The following is a 17,874-nucleotide window of genomic DNA, read 5'->3' as shown; positions in this document are numbered from 1 at the left end:
TTATATTATAACGCAGCTATTTTAATAGTCACACTTAATGCAGTCAATATTAAAAGTGGTATTATCCACTATAAAAACAGCAATTACTATTACAATATCGTCGATATTAATATATATAAGCTAAAACCGCCGATAATAGAGTGCAGTAAAATAAAGATAACAATGAATATTATGTATGAATTTACTAAAGAGGTTTTAATACATAATGATAATATACACACGTCATACTGTTACCTTCTAGAATGTTTTATTATAACTTTCGTGAGACATACTTAATTAATTATTATGCTATCGACTTACTCACGTAATTGTTTGACGAGGAACTCGACTAGTTTCAAGCCAAGCTAGAGGCTCATGAATATGAGCGACACACGACGCGGCGATTGTCGCGCTGCTACTGCTATTTAGCATAGAATTCTTCACATAAAAATAGACTAACTTACACTCCTTTAAAACCCTCTATAGTAATTTCCATTCGGTATAATTAAACAGGGTAAAATAACATTGGATGTTTAATTTAAGTGGTACAATTAACAAGAGTAATTTCATTTTAAGTGGCATCACGTGCGCGATGTGTTCAGCTTAATAACCAACCGAGTTTCACTGTCACATTGAACATTTTATATTTAAACCGCGGAGAAATACATATATTAAGACCTTATGAGATATGCCATATGATTTTATTTCTGTCACAATGACTGTCAAGACGCTTGCTTTCCATCTCGAGTTTATTACAGACGGCTTAATAATTAAATCTTTTGACTAGGTGTGACTATCAAGCTTGAAACCCTAGATTTGACTAGGCTTCTTTTTAAAGGGGGAAATTCATCCAATGACTTCTCTCGCCTTGAGCAAGACAAGAGGGAGTGTCAGACTCTAACTGACTAAAAACCACCCTGTCCCTACTTCTGCTTGATGAGCCGGAGCCCCAGTAAACCCGCTACGTAGTCCACAGCTCGGGCTTAAACCCTACTGGGCCCCAACTGTGTTGATCTGATGGCTCCATGAAGTGACCGTAGAACGCAAGGGGTAGATTTGACTAAGCTACATATAAAGTCAAAAAAGTACAGGGCCTACATTTAACGAACAAGAAATTAAAACTCAAAACACCTAATCTAAATGACTCCAAACCTTTCGTGAACACGAACTAACTTTGTTCTACAAATTAGTCCTATCTATCTATCTCGCTCCAACGCTTTTCAATATTACCCGTTGTCATCTATGTTACCAATCTAAGCAATAATAATATATTTGACCTACACAAACATTCATGTTACATCTCGTCCATAATGGCGCACATTAAGCCCTGACAGATTTGTACATTATTAAATATACGTAAATTGTATAAAAGAACGCTCTTGCTTTTCCTAGAAACGCGTAATTCGTTGTATCTCGTGTTATATTTAATTTTCAACGAAAAAATAATGTTATTACAGCAATTTTGTACAAATAAAATATTTTCATGTTAAGTTGTACTAATTAAGTGTTCTCATAAATGTCTAATTTACTTTATTTTAATGTGTAGGTAAATAAATGTCTTATAATCTTCCTTAAAATTTTTTTCGACTGTACCAATATTTTTATCTTTTTTATAATATGGCAGTGTTTACGAATTTGACTACAATATTACCATATACAATTTATATTTGGATACTGTTTACGAGGAAGTAGAATATTAAATATACCAACAATAATCTTTCTAATATTTGTTAATAAAAAATCACCATCAAATAAGAACAACAAAAGACTACTGTCCATAAAACTAAAATAGTTGGCTACCTTTACGACTTATCTCTCTAAAGTCCGTGAAGACACGCTTTAGGAAGTCACCCTACTCTGTGCTGGATCGTCAATAATCCAAGGAATTTATGTTCCCCGTCTGTCGACGACGTGGGCTATTAAGGCTATGCGAGGAAGCGACAGGATGATAAAACTTCTTGACATGTAGACTTGGGCATATAAGTATCAAATGGATTAAGAATAGAACATCATGCTGTATAACAACGTGAAGTTGAATATTGATGTCGATGGAAATCTCCTAGACGTACCATAATATGATAGTTAATTCACAAGTTTTCATGCACTGTATAATATACACACCTAGAGATGCGAAAGTAAAATATAGGCAAAGAAACCATAATACTCTTATTTTCAGGGGCACCGGGGCTCCGACTCGAAGTGCAGGAGTAGGAATGGGGTGGTTTTTAGACAGAAAGAGTCTGACATTCCCTCTCGCGTCACCCAAGGCGGGGAAAAGTCATTGGACGATTTCCCTCCTCAAAAATAAACCTATTTTCACTAAACGACAGTTAAATGATGGTATAACTAGTTAGAATTACTAGAAGGTATGATAGACTCGTTTCGCAACTCATTTCAGTACATACCTACTGTTATACGACTTTTACTCTGGCGTCTCCTAGTATTTCAGTGTAGTGCGGGCCGAGTTGTGCTTCTGACTAGCTTGTAATGACTTTACATGCTCTCAACGACACAAAGGAGACTCGATGCGGGCGAACTGAAGCTAGCACCAACTACGGTTAGGCATTAGATTGAACTTAGCCATGGAAATAACTATAACTACACTATTCTAATAGGATTTGAAAATTAAATATGTGTTTTTGAAATCTAATATGTTTCCAAACTGAGCTTCTGTCTATATTCTTATGTTTAGTTTAACTGCTATAATATTGAAATTACTTATATTAAGCTTTGTAATTGGTATTCACTTAATATTTACTTTGTAAAATTACATAAACTGTATTTATTTGGCAGATATTAGCATTAAGTACATGTATAACTGTTATAATACCCATCTAGTCTTAATTTAACACGATAATATTTTGTACTAATGCTAAACGTAAAACTTTATTACTTAGCTAAGTACTCTAAAGTCGAGTTTCATATCATTCGTCTTAGAAAATATCGTTATAATAATTATTTTGTTTTAACAGATGTTTCTGAAATGATACTCAAATGTTGGCTAAGCGCTTCAAACTTTTCTAATACTTTTACTCACTACTTTCAAAAAGTACTTACAGAAATTATTAAATATACCTTATAATATATTGTTATAAATATTTGTAAAACATAATGCTCACCCTCTATTACATGGCACTTATAACACAAATGGTGGAAAGTGGGTGTATATTTTACAGTGGCATTACGTGCTGTAATATGCACCTCTGCCTATACCTGACGTTATATAAAACATAATGTAAAATGAAATCAAAAGTTTTCCAGAAATCTGAGTTCATAAGCTCAAAAAGAGCTCTAGATCAAAAGAGTTCATATAACATTTATTTACAACTAAAACTAGCCTCATAGAACAGTTTGTGTAACGGATTACTCATTAAATTAATTAGTCTTCAAAATCAATCCTGATATTGGCAGACAATCTCACTGAGATGATCTTATAGTGGAGGAGATAAACTGATTGTGCAAATACTCGAGATGACATTCCGACACGACTGGAGAGAAATCAGGAATAGTGCCAACCAATTTATGTGGCGTGCAAATAATAGAAATGAGACTTCAATGAATTTCCAGATTCTCAATTAAAATAATAGAGCTTGTTTTAATGAAACAGAAAGTGTGTTTCTTTTTTTACGGTAATAAAAGTATAAATAAACCACCACCCATTATCAAAAATGTATACATAAATACATAGTCTTACGCTTATCTTCCATGGGGGTAGACAGATTCCATAGAACGCATGAATGTTTATCGATACAAACAACACAAAAAAATCTACTTCAAATGTTACCCTACACCACCAAATAGACAAATAAACCAGAAGAAATTTCAGTGTTATTGGTAAAAAAACTTTTTGATAGAAAAACATCAACTAAGAACGTATTTCTTTCCACCTAAAAAAGTACTTAACAAACAGTCTCAATGATAGTTCAGAAGTAGATCTAAAAACTTATTTTACTTAGGTATTTTACTTTGATTAAATATTTTCTTATATAAACATTGTAGTCACAGCTCTTCTGTCCATTTAACTACACTAACTCAATATTAGGAGTCTCTTAGGACCTAGGACTTATACTGTTGACTCTTGTCAAACACAGAGCAACGAAAGAAATAATTCAGTAAGCGCAACGATTCCATTAAAAGCGGTCGTGTTGATGAATATTTCACCTTAACGTGTCGCACATGCTGTGGGTATATGAAAGTTGAATAATATAATGTCATAACCATACAAAGGTGAGCAGAGTAGGATAATATAAGATACAGGAGCCCAGTTTGCTTGCATTATGTTTTTTTAAATAGAAAATGTTATATGCCTTGTCCCACCCGACATGCCATCACTATTATCGACTATAACCAAGATAAAACTATCTGCATATACAAAAGACGTATGATTCTTTTCACAATTGACATTATATCAAGGAATATCTTGTTATTATATCTGTAAACTTGAAAGATAAAATAAAGACGAATATAAGAGGAGAAAATAAATTCGATTTAGGTTTTTGGATTCACGTTATTTCGTGTAAGATCAGAAAGCGTCTATTTTTGTAACAATACATTTGATGAAGAAATATAGCTGTCTGCTGTATCCAGCCATAATCCTGGATGGGTGTATTTGATTTGGCTCGTTAAACATTATTACTTTATTGACAATACGAGTAGGAGCTTTGTCCTCTATCTCAATGTTTTATGGTAAATTTGAACTTGAATACATTTGAGTCTACCATGGATATTGAATACATTTTTTTTTTAATAAAAGGAAAATATGTAGCAGCCTGACAATTTCCTCGTCGTGTATCACGGAATGCTGCTCATGAATATGAGCCTCTACCATGGCTTGAAACTAGTCGAATTCCTCGTTAAACGGTTACGTGAGTAAGCCGATAAAATTATTTTTGATTTAGTATGTCTCACGAAAGCTATAATAAAAAAGGATATATTTTTAAAAGCAGTTTTTTACAAGATAAACAGATACTAAATGCTTTTCAACAAATAATTTTAAAAAGTTTGAAGAACATTATTTTTCAATATCTAAAATTCTGGATAGGCATTTTCTTAGGTTTTTTGGTTTGACATCAGAATCCAAAAACCTTTTTATTTTGTTTTGAACAACAACACTTTTACTTGGAAATCTTTTGCACGTAATCTATTTACTAAATAAACTTGGAAGTTTTATCCTTCGAACTTCCGAGTGACCCTTAATACCCTCACAGTGCCAATGAACGCTAACGGGATCCTTTTACAAAAAAGGCTGTATACTAAAAAAATAATAAGTAGATTTGGCCACTCTTTAATTATAAACTGTTCAGCAATTAAATTGGACGCCTGTGTAATTGGCAATATTAATTATAGGAGGAAACCCCTTTGATGCTAAAAAAACTGTTTAAAAAAGGTTCCGCCAAAGCCGTCCGAAGTGTCTTATTTGTTGAACAATTATGTTATTTTTTTCCAAGTAACTTGTTAAGTTAATCAGTACCCTTAGTACGAGTTTACTTTGCGTTTGAAGTAATCGAAACGAGAGCGCGTTCGGCGCTCTGATTGGCCGGCTCGATTAAACCAACCAATCAGATCGCCGAACGCGCTCTCGATTACTTTAAACGTAAAGCAAACTCGTACTAAAGATACCGATGAAAGACAAATCGAGTCCCTTAAACTTTCCGAGAATAGATACCTAAGGTAACATTTGACAAGCAAATTATCTTATAAAATAATTGTAACAACATACTAACATCACTTGTAGTATAAGAAAAAAAATGCCTACAATAAAATATCATTAGTACTTTGTACTATATCATGGTTCACGCTGAGATTGCCAATAACACTGCGAGTGCTATTAAACAAATAAATCACATCTTCCCATTAATATTGTATCGATATGTTTGTTCTAATGTACGTGTGGAGAGTTGAACCTTTAACCTTGACGTGTAAAACTCCACCCACTGTGTAACTAGTATTGCTAGGAATGAAATAAAGTACATATAGTACCTACATCTTTTTCTGTACTTTGGCTGAGATGAGCTGAACAGATAATAAGATTACAATCTAGAATAACACAATGTAGAATAATTTTGAATAGCACCCAGACAGAGATGCTAACAAAACCCAGTAGTAAATTAATTTCTATTCGATTCGACAAAACCGAATCTTACTGCTGAAAAGACCATGACAAGAGAATACATAATAAATGTGAAAACGAAGCAGAATAATTGAACCTAAGTATATAATATAATAATTTAATTATTGAAATAGCTCCTTACAATATCTGCCAGTATTATATTCAAAGAAATGTACCGAGAAGCTATTATATGGTACGAACGTAGTTTGAACAAAGCCGCTACGCAAACCGTCTACGGTCTCCGTAGCTCCGTAGCGCTTGCTACGGCGTAGCAAAGTAGGACAGTTTTGAAGCCGCGTCGGAACATGATAAAAATAGTAAACAAACGGACGCCGTTCCGCATAAATGGGAACAAAGTACATCGAAAGTTGTGCCTGTTCATTAATTACAAAGTAGATAAACACTTTAAGCTGAAAAGTTTTGTTAGATCGAAAGTGATCTAGGATTTAAGTGACGATAAGCTTTGAATATCAATTATATAGTGTTATTACGAAATTAATATTGGGTTTTAATGAATTCTTGAGACATTAAGCCGGAAAAGCGTGGGAGAGCCACGAACAGGCCGGTTCGACCGGAGTGACACCACGGCTTCACAGAAAACAGACGTGAAACAACTGCGTTGCGTCGTGTTTCGTTACCGGAGGCCCAGTCACTCCTTTCTTAATCTTCCCAATCCCCAATTCCTTAACAACCCTTAAATTCCTAACCCCTAAAAGGCCGGCTACGCACTTATAACGCCTCTGATTGCCTACCGTCAGGTGATCGATCTTCTTGTTTACCGAAACTCGTAATTACTTTAATAATCAAACCTTAAATAAAACAGAAAAAATGTACGCGTCATTTATTTGAAATGGTGTATAAAATATTCTTTTACTGAACACGTACACGTATAAACGTTTGCAATGGAAGTTGAATATCGATGTCATAGCTCCTCCATTCGTCGATAACGAAGTTATGATCTCTATTGAAGCAGGAAGTGAAGCTATCATTGTGTATCGAACTCGTGCGAGAATATCGCAAAAAGACAAACTGTTCCACGTGGACGGCGATATCAAACATCTCTGTTTCCAATCATTGGAATACTAAAAGGCTATCAATTTTCACTGCAAAATCATCTTTCAGTGCTTCTACTAAAATCTAGTTTTGATTAGCTTTGGAAAGAGGCTATTGGGCGATTCTGTTCTCTGAAAAATTAATGATACTTTTTGATAGATTTTTCCTGATTTCTCCGAAACACAAACCGTAGTAATCAAAAATCAACTTCAAAACATATATCTAAAGAAAGACATTTAAAGTTGTAAAATGTCATAGCACTTTACTTAACTCGGAAACAGAACTCAGCAAAAGTAGCTAAGTAAAGACTGAAAATAAAACTACTGAAGTGCTCCACTTAAAGGATGTAAGAGTGAAGTGAAAGCGGTTTATAAGTGGGTCAGGTTTAAAGTATGCAAGGGAGTGAAGTCGCAGGTCGTAGCTAGTTTGCATAGAATGGAACCAGGTCCCCCCCCCTCTTGAGGTAAAAACGTTTAGTATTCTATGAGGCATTTTAAGTTACAATGCGTTTCTGGGGCACTAAGTGTTCTATTTTCCAAAGTTATTCTGTGTATGCTCGATACTATTTGAGGAAAACTGGAAAATTTTTGGCTATTGTCTATAACCTATTCATAACTGTAATGTTATTGTACTTGTACGCCATTGTAAACCAACTAATGTAATAGATGTTCGTTTTAAATTTAAATTAAAAATACCACAATAATAGGTATGTCAATATGTCTCCTAGATCTATTTTTTTCTGTCGGTAACGACACGTTGTCTTATTTATACCATTTTCTCCTGCCACACCTACCACTGTTATGTTGGAAAATATAACATAACAGATTTAGGATTAGACCTGGTAAAAAGTATTACTTTAAAAAATATTACAGTTTTACGATTAGACCTGGTAAAAAGTATTACTTGAAGAGTCTAATCTAGATCTAGATATAATATAATAACACAATAAACAAATTAATTTCATCTCTATATAAAATGAACAATACTTTGAATATAATATAATATAACGTTATAACCAGACACTTGGTTTTGTTAACTAACAATACAGTTGACAGAGACTGTAATTAAGCCCAATGAACACAAGTTAGGCAACGACGTTGATTACGTCTGGATCTGGTCTTCACTCTGTCTGTGTGTACTAAATAATAATATTAAGCTGTTATGTACACTATATGAGCGTGTAATTGTTTACAGAACGACTAATGTACTGTTAGTGTTGTGTCTGTCTACTGTTATTAATTACTGTTTTGTGCTATTGTTGGATGTGAACCTGTTATAACGAGTTGATATTAGAATAAATAAATGTATAGCAATTTGGAATTAGTTTTAAGTATACAATTTCATTAGTCATTGTCCATGAATGACTCTATAATAATATGTGTTTGTTTATTTGATTAAGTAACATTGCATTTTTTCATGTAAAGTTGTTAAAAGCTACATTATATAATTAGAAAGTAGAAAATGTTTCAAAAAGATTCCTTATAAAAGAATATCTCTGCAATTCAGCTCAAGAATTTTCTCAAAGTTGAGTTAAATTAGCTGCACATAGTTCTAAAATTTTTGTTGTTATACAAGTACTTATTAAACCTTATTTTACTTTACACGCATTAAGTTATTATTCGTGCTACTTATCCTGTCCCATATCTAGTATACCTACTGGAACTAACATATTGGCTACTTTTAACTCGGTAACTTGGGCAAAACAGTTGACAGAAGTTCGTTTGTTACGAGTAGGTTCATGTATACCTTTATGTAATTGCAATGTTATGTAAAATCATGACCCTTATGGCTTCAATCAATGGTCTATACCAACTTACATATTCTTTCCCTTAAACAAAACAAATGTCAAAGAATCAAAGTTATTTTTTCATGAAACCTTTGTTGTTGTTTTTCTTTTACGATTTCTTTCAATTTTACTTTCTCAACTCTACCCTTGTTTTCCTCAACGAGTGTAGACTTGTTTACAATTAAGTTTCAGGAAAACAATTTCTTTGTTCGTAACATGATTAGAGGCAGTTAGTAGAAACATATGTAATACAAGAAGATATCGTGTTACAAGTATAATAAGGTTTAAAATTGATTACAGATATTTTAGTTTTGAATAGCTTTTTGTGTCTGTTTTTTCTCTGTTTTTTACGCATGTAGTGTAGACCCGACTATGAGGTATACATAAGGGAATAGCTTTGAATTTTAAATAGTTTAAACGAAAATAATAGTTAATTTAATTAAATAGGAATGCTTACAAAATAACAAAATCTTTGTCCGTTGTGGTACGATTAGTATTATTGCAGAGAAATCCAGACTCCATATTATTATTTTGATATTGTCGAAAGACCGAAAAAAACCCAATAATACTTTCTTCAAATGCTCGAGACTTCAAGTTAAGCTGTGATCATAGTACTTCTAAGCATACGACCAACAAGGCAGAATGAAATTTTCTTATTAGAAATTCTTAACCTTTGTTTGCCGCTTTAAAATTCATTGAGTTTATATTATAACATATTTCATGCGAAATACTACCTTCAACATTTTTCACAAGGTGCCTTTTCAGTTGTTTACAGTTAAATGTAGGTGATAGAAACCAAACCTTTATTGTCTAATAACATTAACGCCTTACTTCAGTATATAAATGTTGTTTTCACAAAGATTCAAGTTACAATTTGGCTAAAAGGGTGCGAGAATCCTTTAGTATCCAAATAACAAACACCTGGTCAATGACCTTGGCTTAACGTTTGGATAGAAAGCCTTTCCTCAGTAGTTTGTCATAGATTAAATACTTTTTAGGTAATGTTATTGACCTTTTTAGCAAATTACTTCTATCCTATGTCACATGAAATAGCTAGAAGTTTTGTACCCTAGTAGTTGTCATAAAGTACCTACATAATATCAGTCCTGCTATTTCCTGAAGAGGTAAGCAGATGTTTATCTAGTATGTTTTGTTAGTCCAGTCCTCCGCTGGTATTTTAAAATTCCCATATTGAAGTTGTGTTTATTGAAGTTGACAAACACATAATTCCATTTACTGCACCTACTAATAAATACTTAAATGAAAATTACAGTAATATTTTGTACCTAAAGTAAAAAACTTGGATATAATATTATGCATAACTAAATCCATCCGACTATTACAGTACTTATATGAAATGCTATATTTAGCTTCATAATCCAACAACACCAATATTAAAGTAGAGCAGAGGTAACTTACAATCTATACCGAACCAGAGTTGACTTAAGAGCTTTGCAAACATTGTTAGATTTGCATACCTGAATACATCAGCCTGACGTAGTCATTGATGTCTTAATTAAACAGCTCCGGCTTTGCCAAGGTTACTACCAATCTACTTAATGTAAGGACTCACACCTACGTGAGCAATAACGTAAAGCATCAATGTTTAATTCAATTAAAACAAACATTCCAAATCTCGGTTGGAAAATGAAAATGAAAATGTGTAATCAAGAATTTCCTTCAGTTGACATAGAAACTGAGTGACATAATCTTAAGTAAAAACTTTTTGTACAATCGCTTCGAGATCATTTTCGTTAAGTGATTTGTGACTTACAAACAGACATTTTCTTAGTTGATGGATAAAACACTACCCTAAATTAAATAGATAAGATCGAAATTGTTTTCTTGTCACTTAATAAAAATAAGTAACAATTAAAAGTATTGTGATAAGCTTTTGAGGATATGAAAAGTGAAGTAAGGCTTTTCCGAAAGTAGGAAAAATTCTATTATCGATTCATTGAACAAAATAGTTTAAAACTTCTCAATATCATGATCATACTGCATTACGATCAGATCAATACAGTATGATTATAAATTAATAATTTAATACTGCGTTGCATAATGCAGTATCAAATTATTTTAACGTTTTTCAGTGATTTTAAGTCACGGGTAATATTTGTTTTTACTCTGACTACTATTTCGTTACGTCATCAAGTTATATACCTTCAAAATAAAACAGATATCTAACATCAAAACATCGGGATCTTGTTTTACATAATCGGACCGGTCCAACGATTATGCAAAAACAAAACAAAATAAAAACAGCCCCAATAAAAATATCTTACCTAACATCGCACAAGAATCAATGTCAAGACCAGGGGTAACATGGTGACGTCATCGTTTTACGTAACATCCCAACGGATTACTGAGCAACATAATCTTTTGTAAAACTTCCTCTTATTAATTATTATTTAGGTAAAGGATATTAATTTGTATCTAGGTAAGTACCCAATTTGTTTGTTACGTAAATACGAGTATGACTACAATGACTTAGTATTTTTATATTTTAACGAAGATTTCGTCAAAATATAAGTGAGACAAACTACCGAGAGTAGCAGCGCGACAATTGCCTCGTCGTGTGTTGAAGAGAATGCTGCTCATGAATATGAGCCCATTAGCATGACTTGAAACTAGTCGAGTTCCTCGTCGAACAGTTACTTGAGTAAGCCTATAATAATTAATGAACTGATTTCATGAAGACTGTTATTAGTGAGTATTTTTTCTCAACAATTTAGAGCTTGTAATGTATAAAATTATCTCAAATTGTATAAATGTAGTAGGTCTAACTACTGTGAAACAAAAACAACAAAATATCTAAAAACAAAGTACACAAAATATCTTATTCTTGCCTAAAATTACACAAAAGTAAACCTTATGTGCAAATTGTTATGGACGAAATAACATTATGTTCTTAAAAAGAAAGTATGAATTACAAAAAATTGTTGGAATCGAATCGTGTTGCCATTGTACTGAGATATTAGCTGTCAAATGCCATAACTCTAGTTCACTGTGTGTGGATAATGTAACTGACGTATCCAGACATATCTGTATATAAGTGCTTTCTTCTTTACATACATTATGTATGTATGTTTATGTAATTTATTTATTGTTGAAGTAATCGATTTCTTTCTTTCTCTTTTATATTCTGTCCCACACTTGGTATCATAAGAATATCATTCTCATTATATGCACCTTTTTACACGAACCCTGTACATAGGACAGAAGTTTGCAATGTTATGTAAAACTTTATTTTATGTAAACTATGAACTTGTGTAATACAATCCACCTCGTTGGTTATGAGAAGATAGCTGAAGGAATTTGGGCTCTTATTACTCTTGAAACCAATCTCTATGTAAAATCTCAATAACTATTCAATGTCAAAACTATACAACCCCAATCTTAGCTGTTAGAATAGCATTCAGAGTACGGAAAATTAAACGAGACTTAATACCATTTAATTCATTTAATATCCACGCAATACGGATGCAATGGGGGCGCGAGTGTTGCGACTCAAAGAGTAAAAAAAAATCACAATATCAATATCGATCGATTAGAATGGGATTCAAGAATAAGCCCCAAGGTTCCACTCCCGGGTTGGACAAAGTAATCAGTTCATCGGATTTCTAATTCTTGGTTACCATGGAATTGTGACTCCTATCTATATATTTAATGGACTGTCTATAATGCTATTATGATGAAATTCTTAGAATGTGACAATAAGGAGGGTGTCACATAATACGTTATTCTTTTCTCCCTAGTCCCTGCTCATAAGAAAACCACCAGAGTATAAAGTTTCATTTCTGTACAATATTTTCAGATATTACTTGGAATCGATCAATCATCCCTACCTACTTATTAGATACGCTCGAGTTCTTGTGTTGCTAAATATAACTTTGTGGTTATATTTGGTTTCATGGTTGGTAATTCTACTTACAAGTCCCTTTAATTTTCCTTCTTAGAATATTATTTCGGGATAAATAGGGACAACATGTTCTACAAACACAAATGTAGTTAGTAATTCACACAAAACTCCAAGAAATTATGAATGGCTGACTGGCTTTTGGGTGGAGGGAGAACATTTAATGACTTCTCCCGTGAGGACGTCAGGCAAAAGGGAGTGTTAGACTCTTACTGATTAAAAATCACCACGTTTCTACTTCTGCTTTTCGAGCCGGAGTCCAGTAACCAGCTAAGTATGATAGATATATGAGGTAGCTAAGAGAAGATAATGGTATTATTTTCATACCATATTCTTCTCTAGTTTGGGTATTTTTTTAATTTGTTGATGAAACACTTTACCATGTGTACCAGTCCAGTTCAACCAGACATTTTGTTGAACCTAATAATTAAATCAGGAGTTCAGAATCATTCTTTACAAAAAAAAAACCATCGAATTAAGAAATCTTCTCATTTTCCAAAGTCAAAGAAAAAAAAGCAATTTCAATAAAATTGCACGCGTCGCTAGCGAAGTGTGCTTGAGTTTGATATAATTTGATTATTTATTAAATTCGACGCAAATTTTATTACGTTTACATTGAGGTTCAGAACACAGAATCAACAAAACATCATTAATATTGAAAGAAGATTGAAAATAAAATCGTCTTCTTTATTCGTTGATATTTTTGTTTGAATAGCCTCTTTTTATCAGTTATTTTTATTAGTATTGTGAGCCAATTTCGTAATAGGCGACACAAGATATTTCGGAAAATAATTACTGATATTTTCTCCAACCCGATAATTAAACCCTGCCGCTTCTTAACCAATTTGTCAATAAAAGAAGGTCATGTATGTTATCAAACTTAAATTACTTTAGTATAATGTAATCAACTTTCTCGCAGCTTCCTGATTTTCCATTTAAACTTTCGTCCTTTAATTATAAACGTTCCCAAAAAAGTAGTAATTTAATTACCATTTTAGAAGGGTTAAAAACTGCGCAGTCGACCTCTTTGGTGGTATAAATTAAATTGTTTTTACAAATTAGGCTTACTTGTATAAACAGTTAAGTCTATAATTGTGAATCATTGTTCCCGTTATATTTACAAGTACACTGAAAGTAAACTACTAAACGTCAACTGCAAACACAGAAAAATAAAGCAATAATACTCGCAAATATTTAAGAGTCACATTTGAAAATATTCCTAGAAAATTCTTTGAAAGAAAACCGTTTAAATATTGACTTTACATAGGGGATGTAACAAGTTCAAACCACCCCAAGAATTCTGTGAAGTGTTTGATGTTGTGAAACTAGAAAGTTTGACTTACCGGTGTGAGCTGGGGCCGAGTACACGTGAGAACTCACGAGGAACAACACGAACGTCAGGAGCCAAGTAGCTGCCATTGTGAACTGTTGACAAAAATGGAAAAAGTTTAAGAAAACACAGGTCTTACTTAGGTTTGGTTTGGCTGTTATTTTTATGAAATGAAACGAAATAAAATTATTTTATATTTGTAAATAGACTGCAAAAGAGCACTTTGACAAGTCAAAAATTATTATATAAAAAAATTAGATGAGGTCTATATCTATTCTGTTATTTATATAACAATATAGCGGTGGGAGAATTGTTAAGGCCAACACATAAATATGTACCTACTGATTAGTGATTAAAACAAAAATACATGTCTAGAGAATTTAATTCCTTCATAAGTTCTTTATTTTAATTCAAAGTATTATTAAAGAACGGTAAATATACCGTAAATATGCAATACGCGCTTATAAAGCCTTAAAATTACCAAAAAGATTTTCCAAGAAAATATCCTCAATATAAAGTATCTTTGATATCTAAGTAGATGTAAACGGCAACAAAATACGAAATCGAAACCAAAACGATCGAATGTTATTATTTGATCATCAAACGAAATAATTCCAAGTAATATACAAAGTGGAAACACGTACAAAAACATGCTTTTGATCGCTTACCCCTCGATTCATATTACCACAATCGTTGATACGGAAGCATGTACCGACCCGACCTACACAGGTAATCGAAACCACGGAAGCCAATGCGTTAAAGAAAATAAGTAGAGGGAAATCTGCTTGAAGACAGAAGTCTTATAAATACAAGCAAAGCAATGAAGTACACAACAGAACAATATTATGTTATACTGCACCAGCATAACTTGGTCTCTTACTATATGTAAAATTCTTTCAACGTGAATAATACTCATAATGGAAATTTATAGTTTAAAATGCCGTAATTTCCACAAAGGGTTATCGATTAGTATGGCTTTTTTTAAGAGGGGAAAAATCATCCAATGACTTATCTCACCTTTGGCGACGCGAGAGGGAGTGTCAGACTCTTACTGACTAAAAACCACCCTGTTCCTACTCCTGCTTTTCGAGCCGGAGCCCCGATAAAACCCGCTAGGTAGTCCGCAGCTCCAGATCGAATAGTATGGCTAACTTGATAGCCACTTAGAATACATGTTAATAATATATGCTGACTTATTATATATTCAGCGAATTGTTTTAATATTTAATAGCTCAATTCCAACATCATGTAGATGTTGATACTGGGTATTAATTTCAGGAAATTCAATTATCTTAAGATGGAAATTTATTAGTCAAATACACACCTATCACTTCTCGAAAGGTTTTTGACGAAGACACATTAACTTTACTATTCTAGAAAGTGTAATTTAATTTAAACCATTCTCATTGGAAGACTAGCATAACAGCGTTTTCATTTATTACTTTAACGACCTAAAATTTTTATTAAAATCAAATTACAAGCCAAAAAGAAATAAATTAAAATCGAAGCGAATTGTTCAATCCTAAAACCAATCATTTTTTCAATAGATCATCAGCAATCAATGAACCGAAGATTTTTCTGAGTTATCTAATGAAAAATAGGAATCAATCAAAAAGTTTTGACGGCATTCCCAGACTCAATTATCTCTAATTTAAAGTTGTAATCGAATCTTAGATGTAGGTACTAATGATCTCGGTTGAAGTTTCTTAACTTTGATTACTACGCCATTAGTTGATTACTTGGCCAAAAATATGTTGGTAGATTAATTTAAAAAGTCTAGAAAAAATATGCACTTGAACATTTTAAGCGTCACTTGCAGCTACAGTCGTTTCCAACTTTAAACGAGTACTATTATTCGACTTTCGAACTGCAATTTTATTATTATTTTTTACGTTTTAATAGTTTTTTTTCAGTATCACAACAAATGACGAAATTAATCTAGTCATTCCCTCGGTTTACGCTTTTTTAAGGGGAAAATCATCCATGGCTGCTGCCTTGAGCGAAGCGGAGTGTCAGACTTACTGGCTAAAAACCACTCCGTTCCCACTCCTGTTTGTCGAACTAAAAAAACAGCATATTATACGATTTATACTTTCATGTACCTAACTAACTTCGTCTATATTATGTATTCTACAAATAGCATACTAAGTGTGAGTTACACTTCTATAAATAGAACTAATATTGTATAATAGAAGGGCGTGTGGATAATGGAGTGTCAAAGCCTGTAATAAATTACTTAGATCTATGCTTGTATGGTACCTAAGTACTAGGAGTAGCGTGGCAGTCTATATCTGTTCACAAACGACTAAGTAGATGTACGTACTGAAATACCTAAGGATGGGTATGAAAAATATATGCTGCTTTTTCTAATGTCTTGTATGACAAACTGTCTACTTTAGCGAGTACCTGTCTACCTATCGCATTGAAGAAATCTGTAATGATAGTTTTAGGTAAAAAATCATAAATAACTCATTAATTAATCCGTGATCATGGCGCTTGCTGTAATATCGGAAAATCATAGACATAAATAAACATGGTAAATATATCAAATTCTAATGATAGTAAATCATGAATGTAACACTGAAGTAAAGAGATTAGATTTCCTATAAACTTGAATATTTTGATATCAAAATAACTACCTAACCTATTTTGTATTAGGGCCGAATTTACTTATTAACGAACATTCTTTAAAGACAAAAAAACGAAAATGACATCTCAAAATCACCACATATTCTTATCAAAGAACTGAGTTTGGTAATAAAAGTGACGTCCATCCCTCGCGACCACAATTTCACCAACAAAATAAACTTATTCGTGGTCGTAAATAAGATTTATCCTTAAAGGACTTTGTGACGAGTTTTCCAGTTATTTAGACTCGATGCGAAGTCACGTCGCTGACGTTAAAGTTTTTGAAACAGTTTCAATGTAGACCGGTCTGTATACCTAATGCAACGTACCTATAGATACTTTTAGTAACTAAAAGACATAACAGGCACAGCCCACCCAGCCATCAAGTTGTCATTTAAATTTTAACTTTAAATCGTATATCAAATGATATATTTTATAACGTCTATACAAAAAGCCAACAGTGGGAGCCAGCGCATGGTCCGTTGCCACAACCGTGCTGAAGTCCAGCCTGAGCCAAGCTGGAGCCGTGCTTTGACCTTAAGGAACATTGTCCACAGTGAATATTTCGTTGAATTGGTTGAACAATTCATTTTATATTTATTTGTATCCGCAGTGGATGCTGACCATTATTGAATACTTGAATCACGTCATGAATATGTGTCCCGGTGTGGCTCGAAACTAGTCGACCTTTTCCCAGCGATTTAATCATCTCACGATGCAAAAAAAAAGAGTATCACCTAGTAAATATTTCACTGAGAAAAATTTGCTCAAAGTAATTTTAAAAGCAGCAAGATCCCACACAAAATTGTTTTGAACACTTTCAGCAGCGCAATATTCGTTATCTATATTTATTATCTCATAAAATAATCGATACGTGACGAGTGCGTTTCATAAGAGGTACAGTTTATTATTCATGTTATTGGACACGTAATATGGCCTTTGAATCGATCTAAAAAGTTCCAGAAACAAATCCCAGTCTGCTTTTACTAGGAATTAAGAAATGATATTACCACATCTATCGACTCTTGCCACACCCGCGGGAATAGAATGGTGATAAATAAATACATTCT

At 32.9% G+C, this 17,874-nt stretch overlaps 2 protein-coding genes across 3 annotated transcripts in view; one reads left to right on the top strand and one right to left on the bottom strand.

The window, feature by feature from the left end:
• The window catches only part of LOC118268150 (uncharacterized), a 102,069-nt gene that overhangs the window by 71,648 nt on the left and 12,547 nt on the right, over nucleotides 1-17,874 (bottom strand). For both annotated transcript variants that reach the window (XR_007707396.1, XM_035582465.2), the window contains exon 2: nucleotides 14,190-14,271. Coding sequence is in view for 1 of the 2 variants with exons in the window: in XM_035582465.2 (XP_035438358.2) it covers nucleotides 14,190-14,265 (76 nt within the window). In the remaining variant the exon portion in view is untranslated. The remainder of the gene's footprint in view (nucleotides 1-14,189; nucleotides 14,272-17,874) is intronic.
• LOC126912729 (uncharacterized) overlaps nucleotides 1-17,874 on the top strand; it is a 202,865-nt gene that overhangs the window by 182,326 nt on the left and 2,665 nt on the right. The window lies entirely within an intron of this gene.

The sequence above is a fragment of the Spodoptera frugiperda genome, chromosome 29 (genome assembly GCF_023101765.2).
Source record: "Spodoptera frugiperda isolate SF20-4 chromosome 29, AGI-APGP_CSIRO_Sfru_2.0, whole genome shotgun sequence".
Taxonomy (NCBI): Eukaryota; Metazoa; Arthropoda; class Insecta; order Lepidoptera; family Noctuidae; genus Spodoptera; species Spodoptera frugiperda.
The sequence above is the reverse complement of the archived record's forward strand: the minus strand, read 5'-3'. Positions and strand labels throughout refer to the sequence as shown.